The 22,716-nt window shown below is 39.2% G+C and overlaps 3 protein-coding genes across 3 annotated transcripts; 1 reads left to right on the plus strand and 2 right to left on the minus strand.

The window, feature by feature from the left end:
• The first annotated feature begins 473 nt into the window (after positions 1-473).
• vdac2 (voltage-dependent anion channel 2) lies at positions 474-7,935 on the plus strand. Its single transcript, XM_065959627.1, has 9 exons — positions 474-630; positions 2,194-2,265; positions 2,545-2,594; positions 3,148-3,300; positions 3,418-3,470; positions 4,750-4,977; positions 5,920-6,070; positions 6,178-6,235; positions 6,956-7,935. The coding sequence occupies exons 2-9, from the start codon at positions 2,199-2,201 to the stop codon at positions 7,045-7,047; spliced, it is 852 nt and encodes a 283-aa protein (XP_065815699.1). The 5' UTR covers positions 474-630; positions 2,194-2,198; the 3' UTR covers positions 7,048-7,935.
• Positions 7,936-8,858: 923 nt separating this feature from the next.
• Positions 8,859-13,282, minus strand: LOC109981902 (neurofilament light polypeptide). The gene is made up of 3 exons (XM_020630889.3): positions 11,772-13,282; positions 11,566-11,690; positions 8,859-10,474 (listed from the first exon to the last, which is right to left on the minus strand). The coding sequence occupies exons 1-3, from the start codon at positions 12,669-12,671 to the stop codon at positions 9,220-9,222; spliced, it is 2,280 nt and encodes a 759-aa protein (XP_020486545.3). The 5' UTR covers positions 12,672-13,282; the 3' UTR covers positions 8,859-9,219.
• Positions 13,283-15,177: 1,895 nt separating this feature from the next.
• On the minus strand, positions 15,178-18,409 carry comtd1 (catechol-O-methyltransferase domain containing 1). The gene is made up of 7 exons (XM_020630967.3): positions 18,268-18,409; positions 18,053-18,171; positions 16,963-17,068; positions 16,266-16,384; positions 15,765-15,819; positions 15,553-15,686; positions 15,178-15,439 (listed from the first exon to the last, which is right to left on the minus strand). The coding sequence occupies exons 1-7, from the start codon at positions 18,320-18,322 to the stop codon at positions 15,287-15,289; spliced, it is 741 nt and encodes a 246-aa protein (XP_020486623.2). The 5' UTR covers positions 18,323-18,409; the 3' UTR covers positions 15,178-15,286.
• Between the last annotated feature and the right edge of the window lie 4,307 nt (positions 18,410-22,716).

The raw sequence follows: 22,716 nt of genomic DNA on the forward strand, positions 1-22,716 counted from the left end.
GGGAGCAGATCTGTGATGACAAAGTGTCTGAAGTGTCCTTATTGTTATTTAGTCTCATTTTCCTTAGCCTGCGTAAATATGACCTGCAAACAGTGTTTGATTCTGAAGCGTCTGTAGAGGTAATTTAAGAGTGGATGCATAATACAAGACGGCAGCATAGTATTTTAAGATTGTTTGCAAAATTCTGGCAGAGTAGAAATGTGTTGCTGTCTGCCAGAAATTGAATTGTCCTGGGACTGGGAGTTGCTTCAAGTCACTAAATAAACACCAGTTTATCCTTACAACCTTTTTTTTTTCTTTTTTTTTTTTAGAGAAGTCAACAAAAACACGAAATCTTAGATATAACATAGATCAATAAAATGAGCATTAAAACACAGCCAAATAAGCATATGGCAACTTGCAGCGCAATGACGCAACCAGTGAGTGAGTAAAATGGTATTTCTTTTTTTTCTTTTTTTTTTACTCAGGCACTTTAAGTGGCCGCCCTGGGTCCTGAGCCTGGATGTGATAGGTCTGCTGTTCAGTGCAGTGCAGTCTCCTTCAGCTCGCCCTCCAACCGGTGACGCCTGCCTCGGCCGAACTTCTCCAGTAAAGTGACTTTTAGTGTACTGCTAGCCTCATCCTCTACTGGTAAGAGAACCATTTATTCTGCCTGCACTCTTTATGAACTCTTTAACACGCAGAAATGAATGTTTGCCCTGACAGACCCCGGTACTCTGCAGGCTACACCACACTTAGCTCAGCTAGCTTCAGCCAGCATGCCGTGTCTGACACATGCACAAGTTGGAGCAGGGTAGTTTGACTTATAATAATGCAAGTCCCATGTTGCAGAAGAGTCGACAGGGTAATGAGATGCTGCTATCCGACAATGTAACTCGCATGTTACTTATTATCCCTTAACTATCGCGTCTTTATCCTCCCAGTGGCCTAGTTAGCTGTAATGAGGTTACTCGACTATATAACGCAAACAAACTGGATAATTATCGCATTCCCAGTAATTGGCATTTGAGTGTTCCATGCCACGCCTTAGCTGCTCCCTTGCCAATTCCCGTGGATGAGTAGTTTTAACAAAAGGCTTTAACTAGGCACTCCAGTGCGGCAAAATGGCTCCTCTCCCGATCCGTAACCTTGTCCCAGACTCTGTGAACAGCTGGGACTACCTGCAACCCACTGAAGAGATGTGACCATGCAAAGGCGTGTGTTAGATTAAAGTTCTGATGTTTATTGTGATCGTCACGGTCATAAATTGCGACCTTAACTTGGTTACATGAAAGTTGTCACCCAAGGCTTTATAACTCAAGGTGTGGTTGCAGTGTTTCCTTACCCAGGTTGACACTCGGACCCATAGAAGTCTTCTTCAGGTGGAGTAAAGTAGTCACATTTTGGGTTTTTATGCCTTCTAATGTAAGGCCAAACTTCCCATTCAACAGGTGAAGAATACAAATGGTAGTATGTGACATTCTCAACTGAACCAGACTTATTTTCTTTTACTTATGGATTTATTTCTGTATTTCGAACGATTAAAAAATGGATGAAAATGAATAATCAAATGAAAAAAAATAAAAAATCTGTATAAAATAAAAAGCAAATTTCAATATAATACACATTTGACTCGTTCGAAAAGGGATAGGAAGAAGCCTACGCTTGTCAAGTCCTACCCCCGTTCTTCACCATTAACAAATGCAAAATCCAATAAAATAAAATAAACGGACAATCCAAAAAATACTCCAATCGAGCTATTCAAAAAAACAAAACAAAACAAAAACAAACCAAAAAAAAAAGAACAAAATGAACAGGTGCCATTAACAGCTGGGAGATTTACATTATCCTTCCTCATTTCTGTACTTTTGAAAAGTACAGATTTGATTTACCTTCCATAGGAGCACTTATTTTTGTAAGAAAAAGTTTATAATTCTTGTGCGTGAACAACACTAACATTTATCATTTGTGTCATTTGTGTACCCGTACAAATGATTTTACATAATTGGATATGGTACATTTACTGAAAGACCCAACATCAACTTTTAATTTAGTATTTTGAATATCTCGCACTGCTTTATGTACATTTTGAGGTTGATGTCTTTTTGCTTTTTTTTCCTGTTCATTAGTAGTTTAATTAAACCAGTACTGATTGACGTGTGATTCAGGACTATACTGTTTTATTAATAAGATGTATTTTGATTCTGTCTACAGATATAATGGCTGTGCCTCCCTGCTATGCTGACCTGGGCAAATCTGCCAAGGACATCTTCAACAAAGGCTATGGTAATGTTTTGATGGAGAAGTATTGTGTTGTTTATATAGAATAGAATTACTTTATTGATCCCAAACTGGGAAATTGTGGCGTTACAGCAGCAGGTTATCCACAATATTAGCAAATATACACAATATAATATTAAATACAAAGTAAATGAGCACTAAAAATATAAAAACTAAGAATGAGAATATATACATCCAGGATTTAACTTTATAGCATTACTTCTAGTATGTTCTGTAAAGCCTGATGTTGTCGAACTGATGGAACAAAACAATTGTTTTCTTCAGGATTTGGCTTGGTGAAGCTCGACGTCAAGACAAAGTCAGCCAGTGGAGTGGTAAGGTCATTTCTTTATGCATTAATCGTAGAGAAATTGTTTACTCACCTGTACTGTGACAACACTGCAAAGTTTGATTGCATAGGAAGATGTACATTTTGTAAAAAAAGAGTCAAGTTAACAGCTGTTAATGTTTTATTAAACTTCCTGACATGAAGGTGGACTTTTTCTAACCAGAACGATGAAGATCTTCACTTGACTTTAGAAACAACAAGCCCTGTTGATTACACAGTCTTGTGAACAATTATTTACAGTAAAGTGTGTTGCAGTTTTGGGTCTTGCTAGCTTTTTCTCTGGCCACTAGTCCAGAAGCTCGAAGATTTTAAACAGTTATACCCAACCAAAGCTTGGATGGGTGTTCAATGGATGGATGGATGTTCAATGATTTAATTTTCAATTAACCAATTGCATCATTTTTTGTGTCTGTTTGTAACCATAATAGCTGGACTTTGAGATGAAATGGTTCACTTTGATTCTTGGTCATTTCATCCAGACTGCCTTGTCTTTAAGTTTTTCTTGTCATTCTTCATCTCTTTAAATTTGTCTCTCACAGGAGTTCAAGACTGCCGGTTCCTCCAACACCGACACCAGCAAAGTTGTGGGCAGCCTGGAAACTAAATACAAAAGGTCAGAATATGGCCTGACCTTCACTGAGAAGTGGAACACTGACAACACCTTGGGAACAGAAATCACCGTTGAGGATCAGGTAAGCAAAATATTCAAATGTTTTGGTTGTGTCTGAAAAGTAACTTTGTACCCAGGGACCTCGACACGACAACATTTTGTTATAATTTTAAATGCATTTTTGTTCTGTCCCTCACAGATTGCTAAGGGCCTGAAGTTGACATTTGACACAACCTTCTCACCAAACACTGGGTAAGATAATGGCTGGAAAATAATGTAGTTCTGATTATAGGGAAGTTAAGTTTTATGGGAATGTTACTTGCACTCATTAAAGTTCACTCTAACCAACATAGCTTGCTCTGCCTGTCGCCTCATCATGAGTCACTACTGCAACCTGATATGTGTTTTACAGGCTTGTGACAAGTGTAGTTACCAGCCATGTGACCCCTGGTCTCAATATGGAACTAGTTCCCTGTACCATATTACTGTGATTGGCTGTGAGGGTTTTTTCTTATTTCATGCTTTTCAGTTTGTTTTCTAAAGATAAAAACAAGCTATTTTTTTTTTATTGGGTGTAGATGTTCAGCCAATGCTTTTGCTTTCTATGAGGTGTAAATTACCAGAGGGAAATGGCAGGTGGCCCAAAGAAAGCTATCCTCTTTCAAATTTAATGTCAAGGGGATTGCGAGAGTGGAGTTGTATAAATATTAGGGATGCAACACCAAATTGATAAAAAAAATCCCTGAAAATGGATAATTAAGTGTTGGCAACAAAACATTTTGTTGATTTGTTGTGTTGTGCGATTGTTACATCACTTACCGCTCTGCAGAGCCATTTACGTCACACTCAAGACAGTTGAGTGTTACTTGGTCAGCTTGAGCTGCGTTCATGTGCCGTTTGAATAAACTTGACTTTCATTTATCGCAATGATGGTAATAATTTAAACACAGAAAATATTTGCAGAAATATCCATCAACAGCTGTTTTCCATGACGAAGCGTTGGCGAGCTATAAATAGATCATGATTACATGAACTATGACAAAAGCATACATTTTGTTTTCGGTTACAAGACGGGATAAGCATGTTACTGCTGGGCTGACATTCAAAATCCTTGATCTATTCCCGACTGTGCATCTTAGTCAGTGAAAATATAAACGGTGTAGAGGGGAGATGTGCGGCTACATTGATACATCACGTATAAGCCCACAGTGTCAGACTTGTGTCTGTGCATTAGTGTCAAAGGGTCCTGATTCAAAGCTGGTGAAACATGTGCAACTGGCAGATCAGTTTCTCAGTCAGTGGCCTCTCAAACCGTTATTTTCTTATCATATTTCCTACTTAAACTGACTGCTGGCGTTGTGCCTTGTTTCAGTTTTAACTCTGTGGGCTCATAAATCGATAGCCGTGGCTCAACAACCTCAGGCCATTATGACTTCAGTGTGTTGAGGTTTCACATTGTTGTTCACAAAGTGTTTTTCTAATGTATATATTAAACGTCAGGTTAACCAAAGCGGTGTTTGTTTATCAACAGCAAGAAGAGCGGCAAAGTTAAGACCGCCTACAAGCGTGAGTTCGTCAACCTGGGCTGTGATGTCGACTTTGACTTCGCCGGCCCCACCATCCACGGCGCTGCTGTCGTCGGGTACGAGGGCTGGCTCGCCGGTTACCAGATGACCTTTGACACTGCCAAATCTAAGATGTCCCAGAACAACTTCGCCATTGGCTACAAGACAGGAGACTTCCAGCTGCACACCAATGTGTAAGTAGAATGGCTACATGTGTCTTTGTAACTGCACATTTATGTTTTTACTATGTGAAAGTACCAAACCTTTAGCCCACTTGTTTAAGGATTTGTATTCTTCCTGCTGTATAAATACTTTAAATCCATTGTGCGTCAGTAGTTTCAAGACCTGAAAAACACCCTAAAATGACTTATTATTGTTCATACAACCTGCAGCTTGCACAAAAATGTATCAGATGAGCATCTTTATGCTGACCAGCAGGTAACGGACTATTTAATTAGTTGCTGTTAACACTTTAAAAGTGACACGAGTTAAAAAAGGCTCAGATCGTACCTTCACTGTACCATCCTACTGGATGAACCATGGTTACCCTATGAATGGATTGATCTTTAAAAAAAACAAATGGTTTTATCAGGGTTGTGATTCTTCTGTATTTTCCAACATGCTAAGGAGTGATCCATGTGAATCATACACTTAAAACACAATTGAAAGAAGGTGGTAATAGGTTATTTAGTGCAGTAAGGAGAATTTAAGGACATCTGCAGGGTTAAGTCGTGTCATGATTCTTTACATTTCCAAATATGCTTTTTTTTTTTTTTTTTTTGTCCAATGTCGATCACATTCCTCTTAAATGCTTTTAATGAGCTGTATTAAGACAATGGGCATATCAGTTTAGCAAAGCTTACCTTTTTTTTTTTTTCTTTTTTTTTTTTTTTAAATGTCCATAAAAGCTGCAAACATAACAAGAAAGTATCACCTGATATAGCATACGCTTTCTCCACTAATTTACAGCTATTAGGGGGGAAAACTGGTTCCATAAAGTTAAACAAATCGACAGTAAGATAATTGGATGTTTCTACTCATGATAAGACCTTCGGAGACAATAATCAATCTGTTGTCAGAAAATACCTAAAGTTAGTCCCATAGCATGATATCGCCTATGCTTGTATTCTTTAAAGCAATGATGGAGCTGAGTTTGGAGGATCCATCTACCAGAAGGTGAGCGACAAGCTGGAGACAGCAGTCAACCTGGCCTGGACCGCTGGCAGCAACAGCACACGCTTCGGCATTGCAGCCAAATACCAGCTGGACAAGGACGCCGCCGTCAGTGTAAGTAGAGCAGCAGAGACTTTTCAGAGTGGACTCGTTGAAGCAAAGAAGAATGTTACATTTAATAATCAGACTGACTTTTAATGGTGGGTTTGTTTTCTCCACAGGCTAAAGTGAACAACAACAGCCTTATTGGTGTTGGGTACACCCAGACACTCAGACCAGGTAGGTTGGGTTTTTTACATGTTCATGGACAGCTGGTTCATGTTTTTAACATGTTTATCAATGAAGTTCACATAGTTTCTACAGTTACTAAGCCTTCAGTCTTAACACAAAACATTAGTAATTTTACATGACAACATGACAGAGAACATGTAATTATAGTAACCCCTAATAGTAGAGATGCTCGCAAGAACTAGTGTCTCCATACGGTCGACGACCTGTGACGGTATGAAACGATGGGTCCTCCGTAGTTTTATTTCAGCCACAGTGGAGCAGAGCTGAGGGAAGTGGGAACTACAGTCACCATCATCCTTTGCGCTCTGCTCACTGCCTCAGTTCAGCGAAAATGGCGCACAATGGCATTAGTGTGGAGGGAGAACAGACAATTTTTTAAATTGTGGCTGCTCCAGCGGCTCTGAGATCGACACTGGTGTATAAAATACAAATATGAACCCTAAAAACAGAACTGAACAATGTAGCAACTTACAGTAGGGCTGACTTATTAGCAAGAAATAGTCATTTTTTTCCAAGTCTTCAATTTTCTATTCTTTTAAAATATCACAATAGATACGGTACCGTGGACGTGTTCTCGTGATATTATCATATGGAGAGATTTTGATATCGTTACATCTCTACTGTCTTCTCATTCTTCTGTCAGAAGTCTTACCTAAATTTGTTTTTTGCACGTATACTTCCTAATGTTGCTTCCTCTCGTCTGTGCAGGTGTGAAACTCACCCTGTCTGGCCTGGTCGATGGCAAGAACATCAACGCAGGAGGCCACAAGCTGGGTCTGGGCTTGGAACTGGAAGCTTAAGCTTTCCTCACACTGCAAGGGACTAGGGAATATCAGAAGAATCTGGCCTTAAAAGTATGTCCAACTCAAACCAGCAGGGGGATATCTTGGAGAGTATCGTTCAAAGGCTACAACAACAAACTCGTTGGAGTACTACTTCATCTTGGTACTTCAGTCATCAGTATATTTTACCTTTTGTTGCTTTTTACTTTGTAGTAACATCTGTTCAAGAGACAGCTGGTGGCATATAATTTATAAATCATGTCATTGTTCCTGTCCAGCACTGCCATAATAATAATATCCAATACAATCCCTTTGCCTGTCCTCAACTCTGTGTGGCTTTATTGGAAACAAAATCCCAGACACTCCGGTCTTAACGAGAACAGTTTTGTGTGGTGAGTGTCGTCATCCCTTCTGATTGTACAATCATGACCATCTGATATTCCTTTGTCATCTACAGTTTTAATTTGCAAACCTTGTTAAGTACACTAGACTTTCTCTGCAATTGTTTTAAATAGTGCTGCACCCTTCCTTTCATGCACACAAGGACAAACTAAGGCTCTGTAAACTTCTGTTTTGTGCCGGCCATTGGGGTTCGTGAGATGCTTTGAAGCTTCCTTAAACTGGGCAGTTTTTGGGTCGCTTAAAGATGGGTTTGAGAGAAAAACCTGTATGCTTGGCCGACCAAGCAGAATTAGTCATGTCATTTTTTTTCTGTAATCGCAGAAAATGGGAGCTACATTATAAATGTTCACAGTAATGCCAAACTGTCATGGTGTGGAAGAGGTGTAACTTTAAGTGTGCACGTGTGGAAAGTCCCTGCACTGGGCTGAGACAGAGCCCAGAGGAAGTCATGAGGGTCCTTATGTGTATGTATAAATTTTCAATAAAGTCTTTGAACTTCACAAACTCCTTTTTTTTTTTTTTTTTTAAGTATGTGACAATGACGTACATGCTATTAACAAGTCATTAAAGAGTGAGATGTCAATAGTTAAGTGCTCAAAGGGGATGTAAGAAAAGGCTTTAATTTAAGTAAATTTAGTAGAACCATAACCTTTTTTTTTCTTTACACGATTGCAGCATTTAAGGAACCTGCCATTTTCCAGATCTTTACAAGAAAATGATTGCAGTACATTTTTCTTGCCCCACTGAAGTTATTTACGGAACTTCCATCAAAGCCAAAGTCTTGGTTGTGTGCCCAGGACATGAATGAGTAATATTTATGGGACGGCGGATGCATAAGACATCTGCATCCTGTATCATCTCCAAGGACAGGAGTGTTTGTTTATACTTCCAGTTAAGAAGAATTGGAAAAAAATCCCTGCACTCTAAACTTCCTTTTTGAATGTCTCAGGTGTGAAGGCTTAAACCCCCTAAAAGCAAAGATTAAAAGAAAACGAAAGCCATAAAGTTTATGTTAAGTGGAGCTCCACTGGGACGCTGTCTTGTAAAAGCAGCAGAAATGGATCACAAAAATAGTTCAGGGAGACGACACTGGACAAAAAAAACAAGCTCACAATAAATAGAAATGAACCACTTGAGTAAAACCTTCTTGGGGAGTAAGGAGATCAAAAGGTCTTTAAAAGGGATTCTGATAACGGGATATAAAACAACTGGCTGACAAGTTTCAAGGTAAGGTGATTATCTACAATCCTCCTTTCATAATATGCATCTAATCAGACCATACAATACAAGGGGCTATTGTTTTTCTACAGTATGAAACAGCAACTCTTAGCAGGTCTTAATATCTGATTCATCAAGGTTATTTCCCCACAAGTGAAAGTGGCATTGCAGCAAATGCAGTAAGTGGTGATCATTTTGTAATAGAGACAAATATGCACAGCACTTTTTTTAGGTATTGCATTTATTTCTCATACGGTAGCATAGCAAACAATCAAATGACACTTTGACTCTTTACATTCATGTCTACATTCTGTAGAAGGGGAGTCACAGGTTCTTTGTACATCACAAGTCGTGTTGAAGTTCAAAGGCAAAACTGCTGCAAACATTTTTAGATTCATGCTCTCTTTTAACACAAGTCGTCCTTTAGAGAACTCTCTTCTTATTGCTCATGTGTTGAATTTGCTCTTTCCTAAGATAAGCCATTCACTTAGTGCAGCTTCACTGTCCCTCGTGCCATTTCGCATCCTCTATCTCAGCTCACCCCTCTCTACGTAGCCTTTGTTTACCCTCTTATGTGACTGTTTTACTACTCTCCATCTTCTCAGGTTTACCTTGAGGCTCGTCCCTTTTCTCTGAAACTTCAGTCTGCTTTGATGTCTCATTCTGGCTGCGTTCTGCTGCGCCCTGATCTAACTCTTTCATATCTTCATTTGATTTCTCCTTTGGTAAAACACTTTGAACTGCACTGTCTGGTTTCTTATCCTCCTCGTCAGGAAGACTGTTCACATCTGATTCTTTGACTTGACCTTTATTGCTCCTATCGCTGGCACCTTGAATGCTTTTTGCTACGCCATCGTCAACTTCTGCAGCTTTGGATTGAGTGCTTTCCTTAAACTCTGTTTGACTGTTTTTCTTTTCATCAATTTTGTTGGTAGTACTTGCAGATGCTGGAGACTGTTTTGAAGTATCCTGGGTTTCTTCATGCACAGTGCTCTTGGTGGTTTTCTCAGCTGTTTCTGAAGCTGAAGTGGGGCCATTGCCCTTCACTTGAGCGACGTTGCTTAGCTCTTGAGTTGTGTCTGATTCTGGAGACACTTCGGCCGAGTTTTCATCCACAGGTTTCGTCACCTGCTCTCTCTCAGCGTCAACCTTTTTACCGTCATCAGATTTTTTCTCTCCTGCCACGACCTCCGACTTTAAATCCTCCGGTGGAGAAGGGAGATCTTTGTGAACTGCAGCGTCTTTTTCCTCTTTTGGGATTTCAACTACTTTTTGATGCTCATTTTCTTCCTCATCCATCCTCTCACTTGATACATCATTGCCTACTGAAATATTTTCTATGCTACAGTCCACCTTATTATCTGTTACTGTTACTACTGTCTCCTCCATCTCTTCTTTAGTTTTCCTTTTCCCACTATCGTCCACCTCCACAGGACCCTCCTCATCACCTCCATTGACTAAATCTCCTTCTTGAGCCTGCTCACTATCAGGCACCTGCTCACCATCTTCCTCTCCACCGTCTTTATTACCACCCTCTTCCTCCTCACTGCTCCCTCTATCCCTTTTGACATGCTCCTGCTCATCCCTTCCCCCCTCTGTCTCCTCTGACCCCGTCTCCTCAAATTCAGACATTTCTATTTCCCTGGTGGTCTCCGTTATGATCTCCTCTACAAACTTGTAATGGGGCTCAGCTCGTCTGTACGTTCCTCCCGGTCTGCTGAGGCAGGGCAGGGTGTAAATGGGGGACTGGTGGTAGATGTAGGGCAGAGAGATGTGGGAGTCGGATATCGAGGACAGGCGAGCCTCCTCGCCGCAGAGTAGTTTCCTGCAAAGTAGGAGACAGAGATTTCACCTGCAATAGCCACTACTGTAATAAAACAGAATTTATTAAAGATGTTATAGTGCTTTGTCTGTTTCAAATCATTTATTTCCTTCACTTTGCAGCCAATGCAAGGACATTAATGTTAATATATGGGGGAAAAAATCCATTTCCCAAAGTGCAACTCCTTTTTGGCAAGAAATTATTTTATCTTGTAACTGGAGTCTTTGATATTTGGTGATGGATAGCTTTTGTTAAGAATCAAGCAGGATGGTCACAGACAACTTTCTTAAACAGCTGTTTACTGTTCTGGATGCATCAGCTCTACGTGTTACTTAACTAACCAATCAGAGGCAAGGATGATGTAGACTCAGACTTTTTTTTTTACTAACCCTGTTTTATTGTTATCCTGAAGGAGGCGGAAGAATATTGAACGTTATTCTCAGTCGTTTTTAAGAAGAGGGATATGAGGGGAGTCAGTATCGCTCAGTTGGTTGAGCAGGCATGTACATCGTTAACAGTCCCTATCGCACTGGTTGCGGGTTTGAAACCCTATCCAGACATTATTTGGTGAATGTCATCCATACTCTTGCCCCCCCCCCCCATAAAAAAAAACAAAAACACTTGCACACAAAAACTCACAAACAGTTCCTGTCTCTTTGCAATCTTTCTTGTCAAACAAAGGCCCCAAAGCAAGTACCAAGACTTTAATTCTCTGTGTTTCATGATTATTTGGTGTAATATGTTTTTGGTTTCCATATGTGTAATTCATCCTGTACACTGAATCTCCTCTGTTGTGTCTTGGTTCTTAAAAAAAAGTAATGCATTTGATTCAGATAAAAACATTCTGCCAAATATTCAAACATAAAACCTTGTAAACAAAAAGTGTAAAAGAGTTGGCTGTACAAACACTGAGATAATTCTTTAAACCTTACTCTCTTTTCTTTTCATTTCTACACTTAGATCAAATAAATAAATCGTATTATTTGTAGTGTTATTTATTGCAGTGGCGTTATTGCCCTTAATTCAAAGATAACATCACAACTAAAGTTTTTTTTTTTAATGTCTTAATCATACCTGGATTCAGCAAAACGTACCTGTACGAAAGAATCTCCACATCCAAAGCCATCTTCACATTTAACAGCTCTTGGTATTCCCGCAGATAACCAGACATGTCAAACTTGCAGTTTATGAGCTCATTTTCAAGTTCCTTGATTGTGTTCTGGAGCCAGAGAGAAGAGGAAACATGTGTTATGATTACCACCTGAACACTGAACGTGACTTCATTAGGACAAAGTCTCACCTGGTAATGAATCATCTCTTCCTTGTGGCGATCCTCCACGTCATGCAGCTGCTTCTCCAGCGCCTCCCTGGTTCCTTTAGCGCAGTCCAGCTCGATGTGCTTGGCCTGCAGGCGCTTCCTATACTCCTGGATCTCCTTCTGGGTCACCTTTAACGCCTCCCTCTTGCTCTCGGCTTCCTCTGTTAGTTTAGCAAACTGAGATCTGAAAGCTTCTCCTACCTGCTGGAGGTCGGACACGGAATGACCTTCCAGCTGTGCCCTGATGTCCCTAAGTGCTGCAGTGACGCCAGGGTCGCCAAATCCATGCGCTTTGACGCTCACCTGCGCGCTCTGGATTTGATCATTCATCGCTGACACCTCGGTCTCATGGTTGCTCTTCAGGAAGTGGATTTCGTCCACGAGAGCCTGCGCCTTCTTGTCCAGGTGCAGCTTCGCCTGATACGCGTCATTGATGTCCTTTTTGAGGAGCACAATACTTCTCTCGGCCTCTGATCTGCCACGCTGCTCCTGTTCATGTTGCCTTTTCAACATAGACACTTCCTCGTCTAAATTCTGATGCTCAATTTCAATTTGATGCTTCTGATGGGTTATATCCTTAACCAGCTGTCTCAGGTTCCTGACCTCTGGTCCGTACTCCTCCTCCAGACAGGATGCAGGTTTTATTTTCCCCCTGATCTCCTCGATCTCCCTCTCCAGCTGATGATTCTGGTGCTCCAGCTGGTGCACCTTTTCAATGAATCCTGCGAGACGATCGTTCAAGCCATGCATCAAATCCTTCTCTTTAAACCTCAGACTCATGCTCGTGGAGGTGACACTGGTATCTAATGCCGGGCGTGCCGATGCGTATTGCAAATACTCATCTTTATGCATTCTGTTGGGAAAGCTGAATCTGTTATCCATGTTGTAGCTCGTACTGACGCGCTGGATCTCCGGTGCAGAGTCGCTTCATGCGGGCTTTTTATAAGCGCCGCCATCTGCTTGGTCTGCAGAACGGAGCTGTCCGCGGTGCTGAAAAGGTGTAGCATCAGCTGGTGCTTTCACGAGAGCTTACACTACATTCTGTCGCAGAGAGCAGTCACGTGGCTTCACTAACGGCGTGTGCCAGACCAAAAACCGCCAAACCTCTCCGACTTGGACCGAGTTTTATTCACAATAGCACTGTGTAGCGATCATATGTTTGTAAGAGCGTTTTAACACTGTTTTTACAATCAACCTGCTTTGCTGCACGTTGCAGGTGACGTCGTATAAAGCATTTTCTTTCAGACGAGTAAGGGAGATTTGCCCTCACCTTTTTTTTCTCACCCTCACCTACTTGTTTGTTTTCAGTGGTGCACTTTAAATTGAAGAGCATGGAGTCAGTTCTGTGCTTAGCCTTTAGGTGTTTCCTCTGTAGCATCTGTAGTGTTGACCGCAAAGCATGATGGGTAGTCTGTCTTGGTTGCTGCTGTCTCCGTCTCTACTTTTCCTTGCTGGTATTCCTCACTCCAGATGTTTAGCTGTGGATGCTCCTCAAAGATATTTGGCCTCTTTTCTAAGACAGTGATTCCGAACGGGTCTACCCTCAGGATCTATCCGGACCCAAATTTCTGATATTTGTCATCCAATCAGATTTATTTAATGAAAAAATTCACCATTTTGGCCTCAGACGGTACAAAACAATTGGCAGAACTAAAAAACAAGAAAACAAAGCTAACCTGTTAAAAAAAAAGCTCTTCACAGACTTTTTGACACACATTTTTTTCGAGGCACACATTCGTGACCCACAGCTCCATGACCCACTTTTGGGTCTCAACCCACCAGCTGAGAAACACTGCTCTAAGATGGCTCAACCTTGTAAAATATGGTAATAATACTTAATTTGTAAAGCACATTTCAAGACAGGTAACCAAGTGCTTCACAACTGAATATGAAAGCAAACACAATAAAAGCAGAGTAATAGAATAAAAATCATAATATTTGTAGTACTAGAAGTGATAAACTGTGATTTCCCTTTTTTTCCACTATAAAGGTTTCATGTTTTAAATGAATCCCCTCATCTAACCTGGTTATTTCAATACAATAATTATATCCAGTTGTCAAGGTAAGAATAAAGGTTTTTCTCATGACATTTTAAAAAATATAATCATGTTTTTAGTTCTTCCTGCTGACATTTCACTGAAACATGTTAGAAAACATCAAAATTCAAATCTTACATTAGGAGGTTCCATGTGTTCTTCAAATGTTTAGACTGAAATACTGAATCATCGCAGACCTGTGTGTATAGGATAAAAGCCATTTTTTTCATTTCTTTCATTTCTTTTATGTAAGAAAGGGCGTCCTGGTGGCTTCAGGTAACAAGTTAACAAGTTACTGTGTAATTTTTTACATTATTGCATTGTATTGTGTAACTTTACATTTACATTATTGTATTTTCTTACATTATTGTATTTTCTTACATTATTGTATTTTTTTACATTATTGTATTGTTTTTTTTATTTAAATGATGTAAATATGTTTGATCTGTTTCTTAACTTCTGTTTTTATTTTTTGTAAGTATATTCCCGTCCCCTGTTTTCTGGAGCTGCTGTAATGCACAAATTTCCCCCACGGGATCAATAAAGTTTAAGAGTTAGGATTCATTTTGAGTTCATATTTTCAATATAACTTAAAAGTGTTTGCTTCTAAATCAGATGAGCAGTGTTCAGTTCAGAACTTTATTGTCCCTGGAAGAGAAATTGAGATTTACAGCAGAGGGTAAGAACACAACAAATAAAAACACAGCCTGGTGGAATACAAACAAGAAAAATACAATGTAAAAATATTTTCTTATCATTTTCCCCAAACTCTTTAAGTAATCGAAAGTCTGTGGTGTATGTAAAAAAAGAAGAAGAGAGAAATAGATTGTGCACAAGTTTTCCCTTTTATTACTGTCACTAACATAAAGTTAAAACAAAAAAATAAGCACTAAAAATAAGCACATATACCAACAGTTTCATTTCAAATCTATCACGGTGCTGTAGGTAGTCTAAATAATAGAAACATATCTCAACATCCAAGCACTTAAAGAGCTTACTGTATATAAAAATAAACACTAGATCACTAAAATGTAGATGACACATATCAAACAAACAGAGTCAGGTGTTTTCATCTCAATACAAAGAATGTAATTGTTGCCTCTTTAAAATATGTTACTATTATTTTGTTGTTTTGATGTTTTGGCTGTTGAGGCTATAAGTAGATGATCATATTAGCTTGTAAACAAAATGAAGTGTTTCATGTTCTGTCACAAAGAAAGGCAAAGCCCCATTTTTAAAAGTGTATCTGATCCTGAGTTAAAGCGCTGTGATATGTTCTGATTGTCATCTTGACTGTTGAAACTATATATTGTTTTCTTCTATGTTGTCCAGGTAAAGACTGAAGACAAAGATGAAGGTGACATGTTTATTCTGCTGTTAGAAAGAAACATTCACTGGATGATTGCTGCAGCTCTACAGAGATAGTGATGATACTCTATCCAGCCTTTTTAGGACAGTGATTTAGCGTTTAATGGCAATGGTCAGCCCATCTCCCACAGTGAGCATGCTCAGATCAATCCTTTGGTCTTTGTGCAGCTTCTTATTAAGAGCGTCCAAGGCCTGCGAGGTGATGTCATCATGAGCAGGATTCACGACGTGGCCGCTCCACAGCACCTACAAAACCAGTAACAACAGAGCCGCTTCATTCAAATATACTTTACACCTCTCAATAGGACATTATCTTTCCTCTGACGGATACTCCACCTGCTTTTGTAAGATGCACTTACATTATCAATCGCAATGACGCCCCGTTCTCTTATGAGCTCAAGGGACTTCTCATAGTATCTGTCATAGTTGATTTTGTCAGCATCGATGAACACAAAGTCATACGTCCCTGCTTCCCCAGCTGCTAAAAGATCGACTGATGAGAGAGAGGTTAGAATTAAAAATGCAATTTTCTTTAACAGAAATATTTACTTAGATCAGTATAATAACTTACTCAAAGTTTTTAAGGCCGGTTGTTGCTTTACATCTATCTTGTTTTCTGCTTCGGCCTAGAAAAAAACGATTTCATTTTGTGAGTCAAAATACTCAAACTATAAGTGTTTTTTATTTTCTTTAATAGCTTTTTAAAGAAAGAGCTCGAACAGAGATTGATTTAACTTCTTGACTTTGCAACTGTACATGACACAGTCCCCTGAGCGGACACCTTTTTTTACTCTCCAGCCGGCAGAATTTAGTGAAGACGTATACTGACAGAAGGTAGGTGTACAGTTTGCTGTCTGCTGCACTTTTTTACTCTCACCGAGGCAACAATCGATCTTACTTAGGGTGCAAAATGCCACATTCAGGTGTTACACAAGAGCTGTTTCTTTAGAATGCAACCAACAATTACAGTGTTAGGATCAGAGGTTTCATGAACAAATCTCTATTTTTTAAAGAATCTCCATTTATCATGTAGAGAATGTGACTCATGGAAGTTAGATAGAAATGTCCTCACCTCTTTAAAAAACGGTTTGGCAATGTTTATATAAGTTTCCATTATTTCACAAGCCACCACATGTCCATCCTCTGGCATGGCCAAAGCCATGCTCAGTGTGTTGTACCCTGTGTACATCCCTGCAGAATAAAAAAAAAATTATTTTCAAAAAGTCAGAATGAAGGCTACTTCTGTGTCCTTTCAAGATGGTAAGAAAAAAAAAGCATCAAAAACAGCCCAACACACATGTCTAAAAATAAACAACTAAGCGATATGACTGAAATTTGATTACCACTTAGTTTAGAGTACTGAAAAATATTTTAGGAATGAATGTGGTCTGCGTTATCCAACATATCTGATAAGCAAATTCATGTTTTGCATTTTCAAAAGGTGCTGTGCAATTTTTCTATTTTCAGATGTATCAGTATAATACAATTCAAGGATTAAAAGCCCAGAAGCTCAGATTGATCAGTTAAATTCAGACAAAAAAATGAGTGAAAACTTAACAGTCACTCCCAAAGTTAATGATTTTTCAGAAATAATCATTTTCTTCATAGTACAATATTTTAGTAATCAGACGTTGATTATTCATGTACTATAAGTAAGTCATCAGCAGTCATTTTATTCCCCAATGAGCTATTTTGTGTCTTTAGAAAATTGTCACTATTATAGACATTTATGCTACCAAAGCCTCCTGTTTGTTCTCACATGAACTCACCGATTTCAATGGCTCTAGTCCCATTTATCAGTTTAATGAGATTTGCCATGAGCTGGGCTTGTTCACTGGCAACCATCATGCTGTTCCACGGGTCCTGAAGGGTTCTCTGGAATAATAAAATATGTATAATTTTAATTATAAGGTCTGACTTTGAGGATAAGAAACTTTTCCTGACATTCCTTGACTGTGTCTTGACTCTGGCACTGTGCTGCCCTCTAGTGGTCATATGTCATACTGCTCAGATCCTGAAATTAAATACAGTGTTGGCCTTTATAGGTGAATTTGATATGTACAGACAGACATGATGACGTCATCAAAAAATGTGACTCAAAACACAAACCAATGTCCTCTGCAACTTTCTAAAGTATTAAAAGTTTCCAAAAGTTTAGCAGCAACGACTTCAAAGCCACAATCATCTTTAGTTTTTAGCCTGCAGCACCAGATGACCAAGCAGCCATCTTCTGACCTAAATAACCAGCTGATGGCTACAGCATGCTAATGAATGGCCACATGTTCCTACCCATGCTAAGCTATAGCTGATCAAAAGAATTTAGAGTCATTTTAAAAGGAAATACATTTTAAAATATAAATTTAAAATGGCTCTGGATCTTATTCCAAAACCTGGTCAGATATCCTGCAGCCAGTGGTGGAGGAAGTTCTTGAAACTTCACTTAAGTACAAGCAAAAATATAACACTTTAATTAACTTTTTTAAATATCCGCCATTCATTCAAAATCTCGTCAATGGCGGGGAAAGAGTTAAGAAAAAACACAAAAGCATGAACACCTTGATTCAATGCAGTATCAGTAAATTGAGAAACGGACAACAGATGCTGGTGAAAGAGGAAACTTGATTTCAGAGGAAAATAAATTAAGATGATCATATATTTTAGTAACTCCAGTTTGTTAGATTCTTGCAGGTCGTAAAAAGTACTTTATTTGCTTCTTAAATGTAATAAAAGTAAACGGAAGAAGAACATTAAAACAATCAAAATAAGATCATCCAAATCATACTTCAGTGCAGGACTTGAGAAAAAAGTGCATTTCCGTGTTGTAAAGTAGGGTTAGCTGGGATACCCTGTTTCTCTTACCAGTCTGAGTTTGGTGAGCACTGGGTGCTCCCTCAGAGAGTTGTTAACAACATACTGCAGCACAGGATCGTCCTTCCCTTTGCTGTGGCTCTTCCCAACAACTGCAGACTGTCCCACACCTGAAAGACAAGACACAGAAAAGCCAGCTTCCATTAACAGCAATCCAAGTGATGTAGGTCACCTGTCTGATTGTGCCCTAAACCACCGCAACATACCAGTCAGAACAACTGCAAGTGCAACGCAGAAGAGCATTTTAATATCTGTCTCCATTATGTTCTTTAGTCTGAGCTCAAAGAAGGTTGAACTGCAAAGAAAAAGAAAATCTCTGACTTTCCGCTGTCAGTGCCTTTTGTACTGTTTGATTAGTTTCACCATTGAGTGGGAGGCTCAACATATTGATTTTCTAAGTAAACTGCAAAGGTAGGAGGGGTTTTAAAGGGTAAGCTAATGACTGAAAATCTGCCGTCCAGTCAAGCACTTTAAACTGTTTTTGTTGTTGTTGTTGTTATTGTTGTTCACATTGTGTTCCTAAATGCACACCCTTTTAGATAAAGATAGATAGATAGATAGATGAGTACTTTATTAATCCTTTGCATGAAATTACACCGTCACAACAGCAACTGCAATCACAGTCAAGACACCACACAAAAAAACTAAGAAATACCTTTTAGTCACATAAAAACAAGACATCAAAAATACTAAGATCAGTTTTTAAAAACTAGACTAAAATGTCTGAATTATAAATAAAATACATTATGGGAATGTAATTAACCTTTAGTGTGCAATCCAGTTTAGCACTTTACATGACTGCAAACACTGCAATGTGTGAGATTTTACTTTTTCAAAGGAAGCAGATTTCTTAATTAGAGGTAAAACACCTTTAATGGCACTCAGAGAATTTTTTTTTCTAGGTGATTAAGCACCATGCACAGTTCATTGTCATTAAAACAGATTGGAAATCTTTTAAAAAGAGCTCCACATCTCTGGGTGCTGTATTTACACTGGTCAGACAGTTTGGCTGCAGAGTGCAAAGTTCATGAAGAAACATTTCAGCTGTGTTTGGCGTCCAGACAGAATTACAGTAGTCCTCTGAAGTGTTTCATGGCTACAGTGGATTAACAGTGTTTTATGTCCAACATTTCCATTTGTAATCTTGTTTACTCTGTAAGGTCATGGGACTGTGACATTCCTTAGCAAAGCATAGACAAAAAAAAAGAGTGATAAGAAGTCATGTGAGTCCTCTTCATTGATTGTGAGTGTACAAAAATCTCATTGAGACAGATTCCCCGAGAAGATAAGCGTCCACACATTTTCTTTTACTATGTTTTCCAATGATATCGAGTACATTTTGGTGGATTTCTCAAGATCCCGACTTATTTATCTTGTTATCTTGGTATAACAAAAGCTAGTTTTCCCCTGGTTACAAATAATTTCAGATGTTTATTGGAAACATTTTTAACTCAAGATATAACCAGATTCATAAGTTGAGATCCTGAAAAAACAACCGTTACTCGTTATCCCAGAAAAGATTGAATAAAATAAAATGTATCGATGAATGTCCTCTTCGGGCTACCGTAGAAATCTGCAAAAAACATTTATTCTGGTCAGATGTTAAATCCAGGGTTGGTTTTCAGGCAGTAAATGCAATGTAGAGCCTGGATTTCCCACTTCCTTTAACCCATCTAACAAAAAAACAGGGTAATTGTCAAGATTTTCAAATTTAGGAGAGGTAGGCCTTTTCTTTTAGCTAGCAGTGGCAGCCGATGTCATTTGGACCAGCAGCAGTGCTAACAGTGGGCTAACAGTTTAAACAGTCCCATTAAACCCTGAGGACTCCCACAAGCCGAGGTAAGGTCAAGTAGTTTTACAGAGAGAATATGTTATGACAAGTAGCACATTATATTTAACTGACTTAAAATAGCCTTTATATATTTTGTAACTGATGTAGCTAGCTGACTTTGAGTGTTCCTGCTTTTGCTGGGCTACAAAAGTTGCATTCAAACTTTATTGTATGTATTCTTCACATTTAACATTTTCTTTGAGCTTATTTGTAAAGTAGTCAGAGTTTAATAAGCTACATTTTGCAGAGCAAGGCGTGCAGAGTGTTTTCATGAGCCACACTTTAGATCTTCTCATCTTGCAACTTCAGACCAGCAACGGAGGGTGGGGGGGGGTGGGGGGGGGGCTAGCCAGGAATGTTCAAAAAGGAATTTTGGGGATGTGAGTGGGATGTGAGGTCTCTCCAAGGACACACAGCTTCCTCTGTCTATTCCCTAATTAAGAATGCACGGATACAAACAAAAACACTCCGCCGACAAGAACACATCATCGAAATGAGCCGTGACATGAACTGTCTCTAAAAAGAATGTTTGAGTTGTGACGATGAACGCGAGGGGACGTCTCAGAGTGTGTGCACACAGTTCTGCTGAGGTCCTCTCGCTGAAAATGAGATGCCGTGTTTCTCCACCATCCCTCCCTCCCTCCCTCTCTCTCTTTCTTTCTTTCTTTCTTTCTCTCCAGCTGCTTCAGGCCTCTGCTTATGTGACGCTAATTGTTTCTGCTACTTGTGCCAAGTACCTACTCTTCCCCAGCACATTCTACAGACAGGCCCTGGTCCCTCAGCTGCTTTTTGTGTCTGTTTAAGGAATGAAAAAATGTGTGCTGCCATCTGCAGCGAGCACACCACTGTTCCTCCTCCCGGCCGCGACTGTCAGAGTGCCACACTGATACACATTCACACACTCTCAGAGGTAGGGGGGAAAAAAGTGTGTGGTAGAGAAACGAGAAAACAAAACTGACACGTACAACTGCTAATATGAAACAAAATAATTCAAGAGGTTCCTGTTTTGATGCATACACTGTGAAAATGGAAAAAAAAGGCTTTTGAATTTTGCAAAGCATACAGAGAGGAAAAGTAGATAAAGATTGTCTTCAAAACTGCTTCTAAAACTTACACGCAGGTCTCTGTATTCAATTTTTCAAACATTAACTGGATAGACAAACCTCCATAATCTTTATTGTCTATGTGTGGTCACACATACAAGGAGTCTTACTCTGGTAAACCGTGCTCTCAATGAAAAAACATTAGATATAGCAGAGAAAAAATTAGCTGATGTGCAACATACAAGACTACATCAAACAATAGTGCAGTGGTGAGGAGCAAAAATAACGTGTACATTTTGCAGCCAAAAAGAAAAAATGCACAAAAGAAGTCATAAAAGACTGAATTCAAAATCATAGATAAGTATGAAGCCCTCAAGCAAACATGCATGCACGAGGTCATTTCACTCATTTTTTTTTTAAATCTGGAGACATGAACTCTTTATTACTGGAAAAAAAACAGTGTTGCTATCCAGTGATAACGAGATGAATAAGCCGAGATCTCAAGAAAACAACTGATAAGACTCTTTATAATAGGAAAATTTAGTCAAATAAAATGTATGGATGTTTATCCATACATTTCTTCCATAGAAAACTCATAATGGGGGTCTATTTAATTGATTTCAAAGTATTAATTCAAATTGGAAAAACTTCTCAATTTAAAATAGACAAAAATGATCTTAAAAAGGCTTTTTGATAGTATAAACCGCCTACAGTGAAGAAATGTAAGGTAGACGACTGTATAAGACCATTTATAAATTCAAAACTGTTAGTAATTGATTCTTAAGCATCAACAAGAAAATAATGAAACCGCTAAAATAAATAGCCTTTTAGCATTTGTGATTTGCATTCTGCATTTTTTTCCTTTTTATTCTGAAGTACTGAGCCTTAAAATGACCAGCAAGGGGCAGTGTTGTTTAGCTAATCCACAGTCTTCTCTCAGAACAACACAAAGAGAGCGAGGCCTTCTCTCCTTCAGCCTGGGAAGTAATATCACTCTTCCTCTTGTTGAATTGACCTTTGTCCCCATCACCGAGTAAACAGGACTGCACATATTGACATGCTTGTAATGCCACACGGCTGTTACATCATCTGTGGGGTTGGTTTTTCTTTTGGTTTTTTTTTATCACAGTGAGAGACTGCTCGCAATGCTCTCTAATAACAGCAGTCAGTTTGGCAGCGTCTCAGCACGCATGAATATTAAGTGATGCTAATCACAGTGGAGAGACCCACGTCAAAACGACTGACAGACGTTTCTCGGCATTCAATTGACACCCTCAGATTCGTCCTCGGTTTGACAGCAGCGTCTCCCGACATGACAAGTCTGTTTAAAGCTTCCGGAAGAGGCTCGCACGCACCAGCACGCAAGATAAGAGATGCATTGACACTGATTTTTACTCAAACTGGGCCACTGTGCGAGACCCGAAACAAGAATTTCTCGTCTCTCACACACGTAGAGTTTCAGTTTATTGAGGCCACGTGTAGAGCTGCAGAATTTAGATGAGGATAGAGTAAAATATTCGCCCTAAAACTGCTTTTCAATCATGTAAATCTGGATTTATCATGGCTGTATTAAACTACAGTGCCGTTTTGGTGGATGAGCCATTCAATGATTTATCATCCTCTCTTTGTGTACTCAACCCATATGGAACAAACAAAGAAGGGTCTGCCTCTGAAGAAGAAAACATACATGAATGGCAGGTGTGGTTGTTTGACTTTCAAATCAGCCAGGCATCTATACGATTAACCTGGCGTGTAAATAAATACCGAATTCAATTTCCATG

The sequence above is a fragment of the Labrus bergylta genome, chromosome 10 (genome assembly GCF_963930695.1).
Source record: "Labrus bergylta chromosome 10, fLabBer1.1, whole genome shotgun sequence".
Taxonomy (NCBI): domain Eukaryota; kingdom Metazoa; phylum Chordata; class Actinopteri; order Labriformes; family Labridae; genus Labrus; species Labrus bergylta.